A 20,791-nucleotide genomic window follows, 5' to 3' on the forward strand; every position below is an offset into this window, starting at 1 on the left:
AATATTCAGATTAATAAAAAACATGTAGAGAAGTAATGCAGTCACTCTTTTCTACGGTTGCATATGGCTGCAGTTAGTTAAGCAAGTTATATTAAAATACTTCTATTTCTAGTAAACATAACATTGTAAAAAGTAATGATTTAACATCTTTCTAATTAGGCAGCAGGTGATATTGTTGATATAAGAGAAGAAGCTGAAAATGATGGCACTGAAACAAAAGGTAAATGACTATTACAAATCAGTAAAATGGTCTTTTTAAATTGAGTAACATTCAAACAATTATTTATTTTATATTTATGATAGCAGACTTCATATGTTTTTTAAATTTATTTTTATTGAGTTTAAAGGAAAGGCCGTAGAGATTTAAGCCTTCTTTATCCACAGAACAGCATAGTTAACGTAAGCAGAGGCTTAGTCCACATGATTATGCCATTGTGTTACAATCCTGACTTGGAGGGTTAGGTTATCAACCGAGAGCTCAGTAACCAGATTTTGGAATCTTCAGAGAAACAAACCCCCAATGTTACAAATTCAGAGGAGTTGACCAAATCGAGAAGGAGGAAGGACCACAGACTGACTCCTGGGGGACACACAGAAGAAAGATCTAGTGACAGTATAGACACATGTCTGTTCTGAGTCACACAAAAGAATGGATAGTAGTGAAACTAGGAGGACTAAGTTTCAGACTTCATCTGTTCCTTGGGACGTATGTCATTGCACATAGTGTCAGCAGCGAGGGCAAGAAGTATGAGAAGGGGGTGTCAGGCATATGTGAGGTGAGGTGAACACTGAGCATAGCCAGGGCATTTTCACTATTGTGAGAAGGGATTGAAAGCCAAACTAGAAAATCTCAAAATGTAGTTTTTGGAGAAATAGTGAAATATATGTGAAAAGTCACTGCAGGATTTTCGAAGAAAGAAAAATTGGCAATGGGAAATTTAGCGTGTAAAGAGGGAGTGTTTTTTGATGAGGGGAATGGTGAAAGATAGTTGTGTTCTGTGCTATTTGGGACAGTATTCAAAAGGTGAAAAGAATTAAGGGTAGAAGAAACACTGGTTTTCTTTGCTGAAAATACAGTGTCAGCAGGACATGTGGAGATCGGAGTGGGTTATGAACTGGAGATGTTTGATTGGCTGACATAATACTGCATTGGGATCTTTTTCATGGAATAAATCAGTAAATTCCTTGCACTTGAAGGTGGAGGCAGTAATTTCAGTGTTGGAAGGAACAAAGGTCACCAGTACCTTTGGCAGTTATGAAGCAAAATATAGGTTTTTAGCACTCTGGGAAGTGGGCCTATTCTTACATATTAGTATATTAAACTTTTACTACGGCAACATTATATTATAAATACTCATTCCAATTTGATGTCTCATGATAGCTACTGATTCAGATTTCATCTATGGTCTATATATATTTGAATCTCTCTTGTATCCTATACCTTCATTAGCTGTGTTTTCTTGAAGATAACTTATTCTTTGTGAAAATATGTAAGGATAGATTGTTTGCTTGTTTTATCACTGTTCTTGCATTGATGCTTTATTCTCTGAGATTGAGAGATAAATATCCAAATGATATTAATTAACAACTGCGCTAGGGCAAGCCTGGCTTTGATCGTCTGGGCATCATTCTTGGTGACAGAGAAATGGTTACATCTTTGAGGAAGCAAAGAACAGTATCTAAAATGTCTCTCTATTATGTCATTATCTCTCCAGTCTTCTCTGTACTACTTTTGGTCGCTGTATGAGTTTGTGCCCTGTTGTGCTTTCCTTACTCAGGGCATTATTGCCGAAGTAAGAAGTGCAAAATACTGGCACGCTTGAGAAACTCTAGTTTTCAAGATATCTTGAATTATCTTTGAGTAGCCAAGTTGTTGGTACTGAAGGGTAACATAAGCAAATCAAATATCAAGAGGAAAACCTAAAAATGAAATTGAAATATATTGGAAAAGAGTCCTTTCAAATTTTATTTACAAAAAGCAATATTTATTTGTTAATTTTGTCATCTTCTATTATATCAAATGAAATCTGTGTAAGCCATTCTGATTGCTTGATAGCTTACCACAGTTTTATATTTAAGTCTCGGTAAAAATTGAATTCAGCCTTTTGTTAATGGTATGCTGTATAGTGTTGTCCACTTAAAAGAGCTTTGGCTAACATCCTAACATGCTACTTTCAGGCATTATTTTGAATTTGTTTTCTATAGTTGCTTCTGAGACTTTGATATCTAGTTGCTAAAATACAAACTACCACATTTGAGCAGCGATACCTTTTAACCAAAAAAGTTCTTAATGCTTTAAAAGTGGTTTCAGGAATAAACTCATGAAGAAGGAGGCTCTCAGCAAGTTTCTGTGACTGCTCTCAAATGCTTTAAAGCTTTTGGATTTTCCATTAAAAAAGGAGTTTATCTTTTTTTTTTTAATTATTTTTTTTTTTTTACTATTGATTATATTTGCATTGCAGTATCATCTAGAGGCCACAGCTCCACTGTGCTAGGCTCTTACAAACACCTAGTAAGAGACTGACCTTGTCCTGGAGAGTTTACAATCTCAATACGTAAGACCAGACAAAGGGTAGAAGAAAGGAAATGCAATCCTCATTTTACTGATAGGGAACTGAGGCACTGGGATCATTTTTGCTATGATACTGCTCATAATGTGCAAGGCACTATCCAAACAAATAGTAAGATATGTTCACTGCAACTAGAGTCCTTGATTTTCGCTGGTAAACTTAAAACAAAATTAAGGGAATTAGTTAGGGAAGTTGACTGGACCGAGGAACTCAAGGATCAGAATGTGAAGGAGGTTTGGAATTAGTTTCTGCAACTTTGACTTAAAGTATCTGGAGCCTGCATCCTGAGCAAGGGGAAAAAATTCATAAGGAACAGTTGCAGCCAATACTGGATGAACAAGCATCTCAAACAGGTTATTAAGAGAAAGCAGAAAGCCCACAAGGAAAGGAAGAAGGGGTGGATCAGCATGAAAAGCTATCTCTTTGAGGTGTGGAAGTGTAAGAATAAAGTGAGAATTGCCAAAAGCCAAGCAGAGCTGGACCTTGCAAAGGAAATTAAAACCAAAAGTAAAAAAAATTTGTTGGCCGTATAAATAAAAAGAAAACAAGGAAAAAAGAAGAGAGACCACTAAACACAGAGGATGGAGTGGAAATAAAGATAATCTAGATATCCAACACCTAAATGAATACTTGTCTCAGTTTTTAATAAAGATAATGAAGAGCATAGGGGCACTGACAAGGTGGCTGATGGGAATGAGGCTATGGAAGTAGAAATTACCACATTCAGGGTGGAAGCCAAACTCTGAGAGCTTAATGGGACTGTAACAGGGGCCCAACTCCACCCCATCCTCTTCCCTCCAGAAACCGCATGGACTCTGCATGGGTGTGTTCTCAGTGAAACTTTATTTCAGTTTCCCTTCACCAATATCACCACAGTCTCCTGCGCTCCCACGTATTTACAATATTTTCTGAGCTTTAGGCCCTCTCAGCAGGACTTGAGGGGAACAGAGGTCTCCCTATCTGAGGCCTCTATATGACTAGATTCCACTAGCCCTGTTCCTCCCTGTCTCCCCTCTGCACTTCCTTCCTGTGCCTCTTTTATCATCCCTGGGCTGATTGGGCCAATTGAGTTCTTAGCCCATCAGCCTGATTAGCTAATTACCCCCAATCAGCTTCTTCTAGGGCACTAATTAGCATCTAAGTGACCAAAGAGCAGGTTCACCTACTCTCTCCCTGCACTCTGTCACAGGGACCAAAACAGGGTGCCCAGGTAATCTTCCTCCAAGAATATTAAAGGAACTGGCACATGAAATTGTGATCCCAGTAGCAAGGATTTTTAATGAATCCATAAACTCAAAGCTTGTACCCTATGACTGGAGAATTTCAAATATAGTACCTATATTTAAGAAAGGAAAAAAGTGATCTGGGAAACTACAGGCCTGTTAGTTTGACCTCAGTTGTATGCAAGGTCTTGGAACAAATTTTGAAGGAGAGTGTAAAGACATGGAGCTAAACAGTAATTGGTATGAAATACAACATCGTTTTAGAAAAGGTAGATCATGGCAGCCCTACCTGATCTCTTTCTTTGAGAAGATAACTGATTTTCTAGACAAAAGAAGTGCAGTAGATATATTCTGTCTGGATTTCAGTAAAACAGTTGATACAGTTCCACATGGGAAATTTAGTTAAATTGGAGGAGATGGGGATTAATACAAGAATTGAAAGGTGGGTAAGGAACTGATCAAAGCGGAGACTAAAGTGGGTCATACAGAAAGGTGAACTGTCAGGCGGGAGGGAGGTTACTATTGGAGTTCCTCAAGGATCAGTCTTAGAACCAATTTTATTTAACTTTTTCAATAATGACCTAGGCACAGAAAGTGGGAGTGCACTGAAAAAATTTGTGGATGACCTAAAATTGGGAGGTACTGCCAATATGGAGGAGGACTAGAACATCATATAAGAAGGTTTGGACAATCTTAAAAACTGGAATAATAGAAATAGGGTGAAATTTAATAGTGCAAAGTGGGACTAACAACAAGAGTGGTTGCTATAAGCTGGGGATTTAACAGTTGGAAGCAGCAGAGGAGGAGACAGACCTAGGTATATTGGTCAATCACAGGATGACTATGGGCCACTAATGTGATGCAACCCTGAAAAAGGCTACGACAATCCTAGGATGCATTAGGCAAGGTATTTTCAGTTGCAATACGGAATTTTTATTACCAATGTACATGTCACTGATCAGACCTCATCTGGAATACTGTGTGCAGTTCGGGTCTCCCATCTTTAAGAAAGATGAATTCACACTGGAGTGGGTGCAGAGAAGGGCTGCTAAGAGGATCAGAGGAATGGAGAACCTGTCCTACGAGGGGAGACTTAAGGAGCTTGGCTTGTTTAGCCTAACAAAACAAAGGCTGAGGGGAGAGATGATTGCTCTCTGTAAATACATGAGAGGGATGAATACCAGGGAGGGAGAGGAGTTACTTAAGTTAAGCGCCAATGTTGACACAAGAACAAAGGGATATAAACTGGCCATCAACAAGTTTAGGCTTGAAATTAGATGAAGGTTTCTGACCATCAGAAGAATGAAGTTCTGGAATAGTCTTCCAAGAGGTGTAGTGGGAGCAAAAAACCCTCACTTGTTTAAAAAATCCTAAGTTTATGGAGGGGATGGTATGATGAAATTGCTGACAACGGCATATGGCCCATCCATGTCTGGTATTGAGCAAATCTCTCTAATGGCTAGAAATAGGATGCTAGATGGGAGAGCTCTGAGTTACTACAGAGAATTCTTGCCTAGATGTCTGGCTGGTGGGTCTCACCCACATGCTCAGGGTCTAACTGATCACCATATATGAGGTCAGGAAGGACTTTTCTTCCAGGGCAGATTGGCAGAGACCCTGGGATTTTTTCACCTTTCTCTGCCGCATGGGTCCCTTGCTGGTGTTAACTAGAGCAATTGGTGGATTCTCTGTAACTTGAAATCTTTGAATCAAGTTTTGAGGACTTCAGTAACTCAGCCAGGGGCTATGGACCTATTGCAGGAGTGGTTGGGTGAGGTTCTGTGGCCTGCCATCTGCAGGAGTCAGACTAGATGATCATGATGGTCCCTTCTGGTCTTAAGGTCTATGAGTCTGGAAACAAATGTGTTTACCATTTGAACAGATTATGAAACATTTAAATGACCACAGTGACTGATTGTGGCTGCTGTTCACTGAGGAGCAAATTTCTCTAGCCACTTCTGAAGCTTTAAATGTTTTATTTTTGTTATTAAAAAACTAAGATCTTAAAGCTAAAAATGGCTTTTTGTTGTTGGGTGAAGTGAATTCATGATTCATAGATTTATAGATATTTATGTCAGAAGGACCCATTATGATCATCTAGTCTGACCTCCTGCACAACGCAGGCTGCAGAATTTCACCCACCACTCCTGCGAAAAACCTCTCATCTGTGTCTGAGCTATTGAAGTCCTCAGACATAGGTGAGAGGTTTTTCGCGAAGAGGGATGTGCAGATACCATGGGCTCCTGCTACATTTCCCAATTTGTCCTGTAAATCATCTCTAATTTTCAGGTAACATTGCTGTACTTCATAAATTTAAAAAACATCTACTTGTATAGATAGTTGGTCCCAAGTGAGCCAAAGCACAAAGAAGGTTTGTTTCCCCAATTAATGGCACAGTGAGCAACTGTCACACTAGTGCACCACTAGAGGAAATGATTAAATCAAATGAGAGGTACCAAACCACTGTAATAGAAGTATCAGTGTTTCTGTTTTGCCGTAGCATTATCCTGTGACAATGTTCTGGTTCACTGACAGTATTACCTAAACAATTCAGCAGTAATTTGAAATGGAAAATGTTTTGGCTAAATACCATTTATTTATTTTGCACAGGAAAACGCAGAACTGCTCACAAGCCTCATTCAAAGCCAAAAGTGTCAGATGTTTTTGAGGTACATTTTCAAGAAAATGGGACGGATACAAAGTCCAAGGGCTGTTCCCAATCTGAGGAGGAACTGTGGGCCCGATTGGAAGAGCTTGAGAGACGAGAAGAGATGCTGGGTGAATTTGACAGGTATATTACTGTTGCAAGTTTGGGCTGAAAGATGTAATTAAAATCCTTACTAGTATGAACAAATAGGTGCTTTTTGCAGTTGATTTACTTAAATCAGTGATGGTTGAGGAGCATTACTGCATGTTTAAAAGTGAATGGTTGTTGATTTTGTTTCCATTATAAACTGAGAAAATCCTAAAAACATCCATTCAGAACTCTGGATACTTTTTAATACCTTAAAATTCACAAAAATAAATACAATGTGAAACTTAAAATAAGCTGCTCATAATAAAGGAAGATCTCTGTACAGAGCCTCAGAGTAGCAGCCATGTTAGTCTGTATCCGCAAAATAAAGGAGTACTTGTGGCACCTTAGAGACTAACAAATGTATTTGAGCATAAGCTTTTGTGAGCTACAGCTCACTTCGTTCATTCAGTGGAAAATGCAGTGGAGAGATTTATATACACAGAGAACATGAAACAATGGGTGTTACCATACACACTGTAACGAGAGTGATCAGGTAAGGTGAATTATTACCAGCAGGAGAGTGGCGGGGGGTGGGGGGGAAAACCTTTTGTAGTGATAATCAAGGTGGGCCACTCCGCTCCAAACCGAAAAAGCCTAGGTACATACATTCTCAGCTGTAGCAAAACTGACCTTAAGAGGAGAACTTAGTGTTTCTCTCTCTGATTCTGGGAAGGATTTTTATATTTAGTGTATGAACCCTTGGTGGTAGTAGGCTGAGTGATACAGAGGGAGGCTTAGCGTCTCTCCCTCTGGCCCAGAGAGGGTTAAGTTGTAAGTTGCTCTTCCAGGAGTTAAAAAGGGAAATTGCTCTTTCAGGAATTGTAAGTTGCTCTTTCAGGAGTTAAAAAGTGAAGTTGCTCTCTCAGGATCAGACGTCAAGAATTATAACATTCAAAAACCAGTCGGAGAACACTTCAATCTCTTTGGTCACTCGATTACAGACCTAAAAGTTGCAATTCTTCAACAAAAAAACTTCAAAAACAGACTCCAACGAGAGACGGCTGAATTGGAATTAATTTGCAAACTGGATACAATTAACTTAGGCTTGAATAAAGACTGGGAATGGATGTGTCATTACACAAAGTAAAACTATTTCCCCATGTTTATTCCCCTCCCCCCTTCCTCAGACATGCTTGTCAACTGCTGGAAATGGCCCACCTTGATTATCGCTACAAAAGGTTCCCCGCCTCCCGCCCCCACTCTCCTGCTGGTAATAACTCACCTTACCTGATCACTCTCGTTACAGTGTGTATGGTAACACCCATTGTTTCATGTTCTCTGTGTATATAAATCTCCCCACTATATTTTCCACTGAATGCATCTGATGAAGTGAGCTGTAGCTCACAAAAGCTTATGCTCAAATACATTTGTTAGTCTTTAACGTGCCACAAGTACTCCTTTTCTTTGTACAGAGCCTGACTGACACAGACTTTCTGTGTGATCGGGATGTATTTAATTTCTGTATACCTCCATTCCCTATCATTGAAATGGGGACAATAAAACTTCCTTACCTCAAGTGTATTGTGAGAGTAAACTAATTAACATTTGTGAGGTGTTTGGATTATACAGTTATGGAGCCTATAAACACCCAGATAGATAGATAGAACTAAAAGAATTGGACTCTAATTATGAGGGTAGAGTGAAGAAGGTTGGAACATAAAGGGCCAGATTTTCTACTGGAATCCAGCCCCTGAGTGGTACAGAGGAGCTGGAATCTGCCTGTAAATGTCTAGGAAGGAATCCTCTCATTCTCCTGGCATAGGGAAACTACCCAATGGCAGAGGCAGCTCCTGTGACTACTGCCTCCCTCCCATGCCCGTCATAGAGGGCACAACTTGGAAAGGAGGTTGGAGGATTGCAGAGTTGAGTTGCACTACTCCCATCCTCCAATGGCATAGGGGCCATTTGAGACCCTGTGCCAGGGTGTGAGTTAGAGCAGCCCTATAGCTGCTTTCACTGGCCTTGGGGCTACTGCAGAAAGGCCCTTGATCACGGAGCTGTAACCAGCTCCCTGACACCCTAATCTGTCTCTTGCACTGATTAGAGCTTGGTTGCAAGAGAGATTCCGGCCCAAAGTGTACAAGATGGGTAAGCTAGTATTATAGTTGGACCTTTCGCATTTCTGACCTGTTGTTGTTTACTGAGGAGTTGTACACTCTTTTAATTGTGAATGACCATCCTTAGAGCAGTTTTGGTCCTAAAGCAAAAATTATGACTTAAGACCAGATTGTGGCTCTCTTGTTTGTATTGGTAAGCATTTCGTTTTTGAAGTGGTTCCATTATGAGTAAGGGCTCCACAGTCTGGCCCTTAAAAAAGAATTATATCATGCATAATATTGTTCTTCCCTAACCTCTGTCAGAAGATCTCATCTCATAAGTAAAGGAAATTATTCAGTGGCTTTGTATGTTGTTCTGTAAGTTATCTTGTTAGGTTATGATATGTATTGATTAGTTTTCTTTCCTTCAGTATTTTTTTGCATTTTATAGGACACCTGATACAACTGAGGCAAATGGAGAAGATACAACCTCCTCTGAAGAGGAGAAAGAAGATAAGACAGATCTGAATGTGGTACACAGAGTGGAAGACTCTACTACTCAGGACAATGTACAGAAAGCAGTAACAAATTCAGAATTGTTCAGTGGTCAAGTTAATGGCCCAAGTCATTATCACAGTGATGATGAAGATGATTTAGCAGTTGATCATTTTGTACCAACTATATTTTTCTCTCATACTGTTGAACCTAAAAGGGTTTGTACTATTACTTTTAATGTATTTATTTCCATATAATGTAGATAGTCTGTATACTACATGCTTTATTTAAAATAGTGTACCCCATAGCGCCAGACAACAAAGTATACGATTGCTTTAATGAGTCAAAAAAAGGACCTACCTCACATGGGTAAGATGGTGTCAGAGTTCAGAGCTGAAGCCAGTTCCTTGTTTACTAGGTTCAAAGAGGCAGGGACCACAACGAAAGCAGCATCCTTATCCTCTGGGGAGAGTGAGTGATGTGTTATCTAGAGCAACTCCTATAGTCAAAGGAAGAGGCAGCAGTGATATATTGTTGAGGAAGTCATCCAGCCTGCCAGAGCTGCCGTTAAACGCTAAAGCCAGTGTGAAATGAAGACTCATGAAGAAATAAGTCAGAAATCTGTCTACATTAAAATTGGGAACAATGTCTCAAGGGAAATGGTGGAAGATCCCATCCCTTGGGAGATTAAAAAGTCATGGACAAAACACTAACAAATATACTGCTTTGGTGGGGTTGGGGGTGGGAGTGCACTAGATGTCCTAATAGGTCTTTTACATCTTTAATATCTAGGATTTTCTCATGTGACAGAAACAATAGTAGCTACCAGTTTATCTGTCATTGGACTCTAACCATGGATTGTACTCCTAATAGCACATCTAAAATGTTACTACAGGAGAATTCTAACTGTTTGAGCTACTTACAGCCCTAGAATCAATTTTTTTTTCTGAAAATGCATTTTATATTTATTTTAGACATGCAGTATTGTAAAATGTAAAAGCCGTCGCAGAATTCAACATGTTGTGTCAAACATTCATGTGAAACCTTGACAAGGAGCGTGCCATGGCATGTCTTGTATTTGGGACCTTGACTATAGACAAAGTTTAATTTGGCTCTTTATTTCAGAAGGTTTCTTTTGCTGCTCTGTGTTTTGAAATCTCCCAATTCAGTCATGAATTCTCAAAAATGATACAAAAAAGTAATATTAAAGTTTACACACTGTCATATATTTCTAAAAGGTAGCCTCCCTGGTCCAAGTGTTCTAAAAATGCCTTTTATATTCAAGAGAAACATTGCATTCAGGGGAAACTAAGCTCTTAATGGTTAATGGAGTTAATAATTTAGGATGTATGGTTTGATGTATAATCAGGTTGTTTATGCTTACCCAATCCTGGTGCAAGAAGCTATTTCTTGACACTAAGTGCTAATGCACATGAATTTTGCTCATAATATTGAGACAGTGAGTACTGAGAATGTCACTGTCAGTACATTTTGTTGTTTAGCTGTAGCCCCCCAGCTGCTTGGATATGAAGAATTCATGAACTGACTTGATCCATGACCTCGTGATTGCTTCATTTTTATACTTTAGACCAATTTGTGTTTTCATTTTCAGGTAAGAATAAACACAGGAAAAAATACTACTTTGAAATTTAGTGAAAAGAAAGAAGAGGCCAAACGTAAAAGGAAGAATAGCAATGGCAATGGACACTTGGCTCCAGAACTGCCTAACATCAAAACACCAGCAGACATTTACCGGTATGTAATGTATAGTGATGGCTGCCCTGCTTTTCCAATAGCACGCTTGAAAAGTAAAGCCTTCTTTTTTGTTCAAGTGTATCCTTTTTGAAGCATCCTGCAGCAACTTTGAAATCTTACCCCAAAATGGAGCTGCCCAGTGTCTCCCAAAAGAAGCATTTGGAACTGGGTGTACATCTTAAGAAATGAACACTTTTGTGTCTCCTGCATGGTTGTCACACGTTTAAACTGCCACACTTCATAGCTATTGCATGCTGCTTTGCTGAGAGTTACATTTTCTCAAACTAAGAACTGATCATAATTCCTTTTAGCGGTGCTTTTAAAATTTATCCCACTGTTTCATGCCATATCTTCTGCAACTTAAAGGAATGAAATGGCTCATTGCAAATTGTTTAATTAAACATATTGTCAATCAACTTCCTGTTAAATATTTTTTAAATATAACTGATCATGTCCATCACATTATGCCTTCTTTCTCTTTCTAGCTTCACTCCATTGTTTCTTTCCCTTGACATATCTGTCTGAGTTGTTATTGTCTCCTTCCTGTTTTCTTACTCTCCCTCCAGCTGAGCATGTTCCTTTCAGCATGTGCTTTACCTCCTCTCTGGTATATTCTCTTTCTCATTTCTTCTCTCCCTACAAAATCTCTCTTTTTCTCCTTTTCCATCTTTTCCGACTTTTAATTCCAGTCTTTCTCTTCCCCATCTGCTCACAGAACAGACTTTCTCTGTTCACTCCCTATCCATTCACTCCTCCCCCTCCTTCAAAGGGCAAGAAAAATTGACCAGAATTCTGATAGCTAAACGACTGCACAAAGGACAAAAGTAAGATTGAGACAGGGGGCCAGATTTTTAAAGGTATTTAGGTGTCTAAAGATGCAGACAGGCACCTATTGGGTTTTCAAAAGCACCTAGATCTATTGCAATCAGTGAGAGTTAGAATTTTCAAAAGCCTCTAGGTACCTTCTTGGCACCTTTCTACATCTTCACATGCCTAAATACCTTTGAAAATCTGTTCAGAGGCAACATCTAGGTGAAAAGTCCAGCCCACCCCCACAGCTGTACAACTGCTGGGACAAGAGAAGGTTTAGGGATTCATGGTGCTGTCTTTGAACCCTGATAAGGATTGGTATGTTTTGTAGTCTTAGGCTAGTAAGTGAGTAGAAAATGTGAAACCCTTGAGAAACAAACAAAAAAAAAATCCCACTTTCGAGCTGCTGAAAGGGAGCTGTTGTACTTTTTTTCTCTGTGATCCTGCTTCTGCTCCCACTTAAGTCAGTGGCAAAGCTTTAATTGATTTCAGTGCTGCACTATTAAACCCCATCGCTGACTACTTTTTCCCAGATCCCCCAGCTGCTGTGAGGTAGTATTGTTGAGGTGTCTCCTAAGGTACCTCACCTGTTTTTGAATTCTCCTCCCCAGTGAATAGTTCTAGTACCTACCTCTTCCTCTGGCAAGCTGCACCAGTACTAAATTGTCCTGATTCTCTTTGGTTTTATAGCTACCCATAGGGTTTCTAAGAGCAGCAGTGGAAATTAACTGATGCTAGTCAATTATCATTACAGTTTCGGAAAGCTATGAGCAGCAACAGAGGGATGGGAACAGTATCTGTAGACTCAGGAAGAGGACTCTCTGACAGTTCACACTGTTCATGTTTGGAAGGTTTCTTCAGAACCCTATGAACTAAAAATTTATTTTATTTTTAGTGAAAGTGTAGATGCTGAAGAAAATTATGGCATTTGCCTGGGAAAACTTCCTTGTCCTATGCGAGTAAATGTTTCAAGCATTTGTTTTTATATTCTACATCTGAAAATGATTTCACACTAGAAAACCTTCTGTTATCACAACATTCTGTTTGGTTTCTAGAAATTAAACCCTCAAAATCATCTTGTGACTATAACGTTTCTTTACATTTTGCAAATCAAGCTGTTCTGTCAAGTGTCTAAGAGCTATACACATTCTTCAAAAAGGGGAGTATACCAGCTAATCCTTTAATAGAGGCATGACAGTGTTTGGCTTGCAGAATTACTCCATGTTCATTAGTAAAGAAAATGCTTTATTGTATCTTTTAAAGGTACAGTATTGTAATATAGCAGTTGAAAAGTCAGAAATGCAAATCGTAATTAATTTGTACAAAAGACAAAGTGAGATAACTGTAAATTTGTCATCTGATCCTGAACTAGTTTATTAAAGCTAACATTTTCCTTTATAGAGTCTTTGTTGATGTTGTGAATGGAGAATATATCCCTCGTAAATCAATTTTGAAGTCTCGAAGCAGAGAGAATAGTGTTTGTAGTGATACCAGTGAGAGCAGTGCTGCTGAGTTTGATGACAGACGAGGAGTTCTGAGGAGTATTAGCTATGATGAAGCTACTTACAGTGACAACAGTGAAGGGATCTTGGAGGAGGAAGAGGAAGAGGGGCAGGAGCATCTTCCAAAAAAACTTTCAACCTTATCAGGGACATTTGAGGTACATTTTTTGATTAATTATTGATTGTTGTCATGGATAAAAAGGAAAATGTTGGATAGTGTAGTTGCCTCTACCATCAGTTTGTTTAATTTCTTTTTAACTAATTTTCCAGCTCTCCCTACCTCTCTCATCTTTGGGGAGAGATTGCCAGGAGAACCGTTCTTCTCCCTGCACTTATCCTTTTCCTCTCATTGTGGGATAACCAGCTGAGCTGACTATTTGCCACTTTTGTGTAGCAATAGACAGTATCCCTTCCACTGAGCACTAATTGCTAATCTGAGGGAGGGAAGGCGATTTCATGTATACTGTAGGCTCTTAATGTGTTAACACATCAATTATGGAGAACCTCCAGGGCTTATTTTATATTTTAAAATAAATGGTGTCATTGGGCTCCTCAGAGTGTTTACGGAGTCCCATGACAGGAGGAGACAGGAGGTTGTCCAGCGGACATAGAGCACAACTTTTGGCATTCCGGCCTTTAAGAAGAACCTGCTCTTTCAGGCAAGATGCCATCGAAGAGCTGAACCAAATATATTTCCAAGACTTTGGAAAGTCTTGGGTAATTTCTTATCATAAATGAAAGAGATTGTACGTCACTGGTGCATGTGCTGCGAAAACCATTGAAAACGTTCAGAAATGAGATGTGGCTGCTGCTATGCTATGCATGGGATTAATATTTTACCTCTGTTTTTGTTATGGAAAATTACAGCAATTTTTTAAAAGTTAGGTTACATTGAATTTTCAGAAATTCTGTGGACAGAAGGCATCATCAAAGGGAAATGGTTTCTTCTGGAAACATAGTTATTTTTAAGAAAAAGTAGACTCACAGAAGACCTATTGCATGCTTTACTCTGTAAACAGCCACATGGTCCTGTTGTTGTAACCCTCATGCCCCTTTTGTTTTTCTTTCTATCCACTTTGTTATATTTGTTTAGACCCTAATGCTGCTGAGGGATCCATGTGGCAGCCCTTATGCCTGCATGGAGTCCCATTGACTTTAAAGATATTCAGTGGGGATGTAAGGATCTGCTGACATGGATTCTTTTGCAGGGTTAGCCCTATAGATGGTAACCTTTTTGGGGCTGAGACTGTATCTTCTGTATGTTGACCATCTAGTACACTTTTGGTCACTGTAAAACCATAACAAATCATTCCTATATCAATCCATTCTCTGAATAGGGCATGTATCTATAGTATCTCTGTATTTTTTATGTAATTATATCACACAGAGCAAAATGCTCCAGTCAGAATGAAAGGGACGTTCACTTTTAAAAAAAAAAATTGTTGTTTTGCTTTCAGTTGTTTTTATGGTTATTTGAAGTATATTATTTTTCTGGCAACATTTGCCATGTGCTGATTTTTTTTCTTTTTTCCTAATGCAGCAGAACATCAATGGCTGCATTTTATTTACCTTTTTATAAAAATGACACTGGTGTTATTGAACAAATCAGCAAAACAGGCACAGCTTTGGGCTTAGTTTAGCTGTTGGAGTACAGCACAAAAAACATTTACTTTTTTGCAGGTCCTGCAAGAAGAGTGACTATTTTGTTTTGCTGAGTTTTCCTTCGCAACTGAGTAACTCTTAAAAGAGCAGATTTAATAAATCTGGTATCTATTCCGTCCCGCCCAATATAATGATCAAATCTTGGGTGTAAATTAGTGTACCTTTTTTCTGAAATGCCCTGAACCATTTTTAATTTTTGGCACATAATATTGTGACTTTTTGAAAATGTTGTATTTTATATTGCATAAGCAGAGTGTTATGCATACTGTAAGCCATGGCTGATACTAAAAGCATTTATGAAAAAGAGTTTTTTACTAGCTGCTTTTCAAATTGTAACTATCCTGGCTGTTTGTTTTTTCTTTATGTAGCAAAAAAGCTATATTGGAAATTGTAATTTTAAAATACTAAGCACATATGGTTTTAGTTGGAATTTATAAAGGAAGAAAAGAATTGGAAATCATTTGTTGCTCTCTTAAGTTTAAACTGCCTTGACCAATTTTTGATCATTTTTGGTAAGAAAGAAAAAATGAAAACCAACAAAATATAGGTAAACTTGTATTCTAGGTGCCATCTTGATGTAATTAGAAAAGGCCAAGATATTAAGCCATGAAAATATGACGTATGAGGGGAAATGCTGACAGACCTAAAATCTGCAAATTTTTCCCATTTGTTATCCAAGATGAAATTGCCTGTTGCATCATCTATTTTATTTTCTTGAACATGTATCAGTGGGAAGCAATTTTTTCAGATCATTTATGCAGTTAGGAATGTGATTAAGTAGTACTTTTAAAACACTATCTTTCATTCAGATTTCTTTGAACAAGCTATATTTTGAGGTTAATTACAATTTGGTTACTTATTCAAGGAACTACCATTGATTTAAAGATATTTCTTTACTTTTGATTAAAAAAAAATAACTATCCTAATAAGGCTAATATAGGGTAATGACCTTATGGGCAGAGCTTCACATCTGCATTTTATTAGCTCATTCTGAGTTTTCTTTTCTCTTGTAGGCTTTTTCTGGAACTGTTATAGAAAAAGAGCCTTTGTCTCCCTTAATACTACACCCAAGCATTGCTCACCCTGTCCTGCCTACCATTCCGGAGCGAAAATCAGAGGAAGTTCTGTCTGAGGCATCAGAAGAAACTACAAAGAGGATTTCAAAATTCAAAGCTGCCAGAATGCAACAGACAAACTAGGCCCTGCTGCCTACACATTGAAAGTTTGAATATTAACGCTTAGTTTCACATTTGTTGAGATTATGTAAAACTATGTGCATTACGCCTAGTTAGTAAAAAGGTATCTTATGTTAATTTGGCATTGTTTATCTTAATAGACCTCTATTGGTGATATTTAAAAAAAAAATGTTTGAACACTTCAATATTCAGTTTATTTTGTCAATTTCCCTGTATGTGGTCAGCACCTTTGTATATGTTTGCCTTATGATAACAGCACTTGGAATTATTTTTCAAAGATTTCTCTTCATATGCCATTGGTTTTATGTTTAAACCTAAATATACAGGCAGTTTTGTACCAGCTGTGATGTCCTACTTACCATCTGGACAGTTTTAAAGAAACTTTTCAAAATTCAAATTGATTCAACAATTATATTTCATTACTTGCTTTAGCATTTTAAGACACTCTTGTATCCACATTGTTGTAGGTACCTGCTAAAATTCAGGTTTTTTTCCTTCTATTGAACCTCTCTGATATCTTACTGTACAGATCTCTAAAACAGAATGCTGTGTTCATGTACACTGAAGGGAAGTTTCTTTCATGGAAAATGGTATTTTGTAAAATTAAACTTTTCAAGTAAAAACAAAGCTGTGACTTTTGTTTTTGTTTTTTTGTTGATTTATTAAGAACTGAAAATGTGGAAAGAGTTTCTTCTTTGAAACTCCTCACTATTGCATAGACACACAGTCTGTTCTCTTCCCCTTTGTGTAGCAAACACCCATTAATTTCAGTGGCAATTACATGCACATAGGGAGAGGAGCATATACCCAGACTATGGTTACAGAATCCCCAGTTTTTATATATTCAGATAATATTTTAATTGTCATGGAAATACCCAGAGAGGGTGGCTGCTAAATGTCTTGATTGCTGCAATTTTATTTCAAAACTTAACAGGACTAAGGCGCTGAGAACTGAGGCAAAATGTCTTGAAGCAGCAGATAGACATGATTGGTCTCTGGCCCAGGGTTCTGTGGATTTAACCATGTGGTTACCCAGGTGACATTCCTTCTACCCCCCTGCACAGTTCTTGTTCCCACCAGCATCTGGCTTTCCAGGCCTTGGCCATCTCATTTGGACAGCAAGTCTCCTAACACTACTCCCAGAAAAGTATTTTGGGCCAGGATCTATCCAGCTCTTGCAGCCTGCGCTCTCGGGTTTGTCTCTGTTCCTGTGGTGTAAACTGTTCACTGCCACACCCAGGAAGGCAGTTTGCGGGACTGGAGACATCTCTTCCTGGTTTTAAACTTAAATTTGTTCCTACATTTTCTGTAATTAAAAAACTCATTATTTATCTTTAAGTTGGCTTTAAAATGCAACTTCCTTGCTAAAACTGCCCAGAACCAACCCAACAGCTCACCAGGTTGCGAACAGTTGTTTTTGCAAGTGTTTAAGTAACAAAGAAAATGTATGATCATCTTCAAAGAGCAACTGTGTATACAAGCAAAGTGGGTAACAACAACAGTGCCTATGACCTCTTTTACTCACCAGATGTTTAGTGTGCCAAGGCGAAGGAGAACTCTTATCCCATCTTGTGCCTAAATCAGTATGGGCGTCCACCATAACTGAGTAACCATAAAATCATCCATGATAAAGTTTTCAGGTGACACAAAAATCGGGGGAGCGGTAAATAATGAAGAGGACTGGTCTCTAATTCAGAGTGATCTGGATTGCTTGGTAAAGTGGGCACAAGCAAACAATAGGTGTTCTAATATGGCTAAATATAGATGTATACATCTAGGAACAAAGAATGTAGGCCATACTTCCAAGATTGGGGCAGGGCGGGGACTCTATCTTGGAAAGCAGTGACTCACAAAAAGATTTGGAGGGTCCTGGTAGATAATCAACTGAATATAAGCTCCCAGGTTGACGCTCTGGCCAAAAGAGCTAATGCGATCCTGGGTTGCATAAACAGGAATCTCAAATAGAAATAAAGAGATAAAATAACCTCTATATTTGGCACTGGTGTAACTGCTGCTGGAATAACATTTCCAGTTATCGTGTCCACAATTCAAGAAGGATGTTGATGAAGAGGAAGAACCATGAGAATGATTAAAGGATTAGAAAACATGCCTTATAGTAACAGACTCAAGGAGCCCTATTTATGTTAATAGAGAAAATGGGTGACTTGATTACAGTCTCTTAAGTATCTGCATGAGGAACAAATATTTAATAATGGGCTCTTCAATCTAGCAGAAAAAAGGTATAACACAATCCAATGGCTGGAAGTTGAAGCTAGACAAATTCAGACTGCAAATAAAGCATACATTTTTAATGGTGAAAGTAATTAACCATTGGAACTATTTCCCAAGGTCGTGGTGGATTCTCCATCACTGACCGGTTTTAAATCAAGACTGGATGTTTTTCTTCAAGTTCTGCTCTACGAATTATTTTGGGGAAGTTCTATGGCCTGTATTATACTGGTCAGACTAGATGATCACAATGGTCCCTTCTGGCCTCGGGAATCTCTGAAGTAGATGTCTATGTGGGATTCCAGGAGCTACATGGAAGACGAAGGCTGCAGCGGCATGCATAGTCCTCACTGCCAATGATGCTGGGAATGAGTCACTTCAGTGGGTGATCCAATGGCTGCTGCCCATAAGCAAAGTGTTGGGGGCAGATCTTCAGCTGGTGTAAATTATCATAGCTCCATTGAAAGTAATGGACTATAACAATTTACATCAACTGAGGAGCTGACACTTGGAGTCATGCTGACCGGGGACCAAGAGGCAGAGTGTGAGTTATTGGTCATTTGCAGATATTCCCCTGAGCTGTGGCAGATTCCCAAAGATCCACATAGCTTGAAGGCTAAACAGCACTTTTCCCCAGGAGGCAGGGGCAAAATCCTGCCTCTCTGAAAAAGAATTAAAAGGAATGTTGAGTAATTTTTCTCCCTGCCTGGCTTCTCTTGCAGGTTTCCTTAGGGGAGGGGGCAATCTAAAAGTTTTAAAACAGACTCATTTTAAGATGATACTGAGGATCACATTGAAAGTATTAATGATTAACTTGATTCATGCTAAAATGCTTTAAAAAAAAGCGCATATTGCTGTAGTACTAAAATAAGCCATCAATGCCAGTCCATCCTCAATGCACGGCTAAATATTTAAAGAAGATTATTTATAGCTTCTTTAATGAATTCTTGGCTAAACAAAATGAAATTATGTCCTAAAAAAACAGAAGCTATTTTGTAACCAGAACAGTGTAACTGTAAAATATTGTTCCATGCATACTATTTTTGATATCAAAAGGTTGAGATCCAAGATGACCAGACAGGTAATTAGAAAGAAAGAGAGAGAGAGAGAGAGACCTGTTAAAAGATTTATTTAGATACCTCCTTAAATACTTACCACTCCTAGTTACTTTGAAGCAAGCCAAACTCCCCTTGATCACTTTAAAATCACTTTTAGTTCTTTCCATGTTTTTATTCTGTACCACTTAAAAAATATTCCTCCACTCCCCTAGTCAACATAGGACAAGTGCGTCTTGGTTGGAATGCACTATGGCTCCTATTCAGAAAAGCATCCTTATTCAGGAATACTCTTCAATGTGTGCTCAAGTCCTATTGAAGTCCATGGGTTCCTGAAGAAAAATGGACCTAAGCAAATGCTTAAAGTTAAGCACATACTTGGGTACTTTTCTGAATTGGAGCTTATGTATGTCTGTGCCTCTTGCAACTTGCAATGTGTTTCATGTGTGCAAGGGGTGTCCCATGTTCAGTTGCTCCTGTATCTCTGGTCTCCTTACATGGACTTTAGCAATAGATTGTGTAATAGCAATGATGATGGTATCACATATGATATCACATATGAAGCCTGTTCTCAAATGTAGATGCAAAAAACATACCTACATGAAGATGTGACTAGAAGTTTTAGAGAGAGAAAAAAATGTGGGAGTCTCAAGGGCTACACTTGGTGAAGGATTAAATATGTGATAGTGGAGCAGAAGACTTGATGTGTGGGACCACCAGAAATACATGTTTTATTAAAGAGCGGGAGTAGAGAAAATATTCCCGACCTGTAGTCATATTGCCCATGTTTCTATGCCTTCAAGTTTTTTGATATTAAATTAATCTGTCAGTAGGAGCATCTTTTTCTTTTCTGCTAACATCAGAGATTTTATTCTCCACTTAAATAATACTGAGGGTAATGGTTAATCTATTTATTTTTAATTTCTTGATTGCTTTTTTTTTCTGCTGCAAGAGGAGAGCATGAGATGCTCTGTGCTGAGTGTTTGTCAGGGAACCCTGACTTAAATAGAAGCCAAAAACAGCTGCTGCTGATTGGGATTGGCTGGTGAGTTGTTGTTTTTTTCAATGACTATATAAAAGAAGAGGTGCCAATTTGGGCATAGTCATATGACCTTGTGGGAACACAAATGTCAGAAGCCAGTTACAGGTAGCTGAGTAAGGCCAAGAGTGGGTGAGTAGCAAATGTTTTAAAGGAGCTTATCAGAACAACACCACTGATTGGTAGAAGGGCTTATTTGTTACTCATTGTTTCCTTGGAGAATTTGGATATCATCAATTGGGGAAATAGTCACAGGTTTCAGAGTAGCAGCCGTGTTAGTCTGTATTCGCAAAAAAGAAAAGGAGTACTTGTGGCACCTTAGAGACTAACCAATTTATTTGAGCATAAGCTTTCGTGAGCTACAGCTCACTTCATCAGATGCATTCAGTGGAAAATACAGTGAGGAGATTTATATACACACA

The 20,791-nt window shown here is 38.5% G+C and overlaps 1 protein-coding gene across 3 annotated transcripts in view; it reads left to right on the top strand.

Annotated features, from left to right (window-relative positions):
• URI1 (URI1 prefoldin like chaperone) overlaps nt 1-16,673 on the top strand; it is a 58,525-nt gene extending 41,852 nt beyond the window's left edge. For 2 of the 3 annotated variants that reach the window (XM_077830671.1, XM_077830670.1), the window contains 6 exons: nt 160-220; nt 6,404-6,584; nt 9,078-9,339; nt 10,734-10,876; nt 13,088-13,346; nt 15,864-16,673. In XM_077830671.1, the coding sequence (XP_077686797.1) occupies nt 160-220; nt 6,404-6,584; nt 9,078-9,339; nt 10,734-10,876; nt 13,088-13,346; nt 15,864-16,049 (1,092 nt within the window). In that variant the 3' untranslated portion in view covers nt 16,050-16,673. The remainder of the gene's footprint in view (nt 1-159; nt 221-6,403; nt 6,585-9,077; nt 9,340-10,733; nt 10,877-13,087; nt 13,347-15,863) is intronic. The other variant, XM_077830672.1, reaches the window with a different exon arrangement.
• The last annotated feature ends 4,118 nt before the right edge of the window (nt 16,674-20,791 follow it).

This window comes from Eretmochelys imbricata, chromosome 12 (assembly GCF_965152235.1).
Source record: "Eretmochelys imbricata isolate rEreImb1 chromosome 12, rEreImb1.hap1, whole genome shotgun sequence".
NCBI classification, from domain to species: Eukaryota; Metazoa; Chordata; order Testudines; family Cheloniidae; genus Eretmochelys; species Eretmochelys imbricata.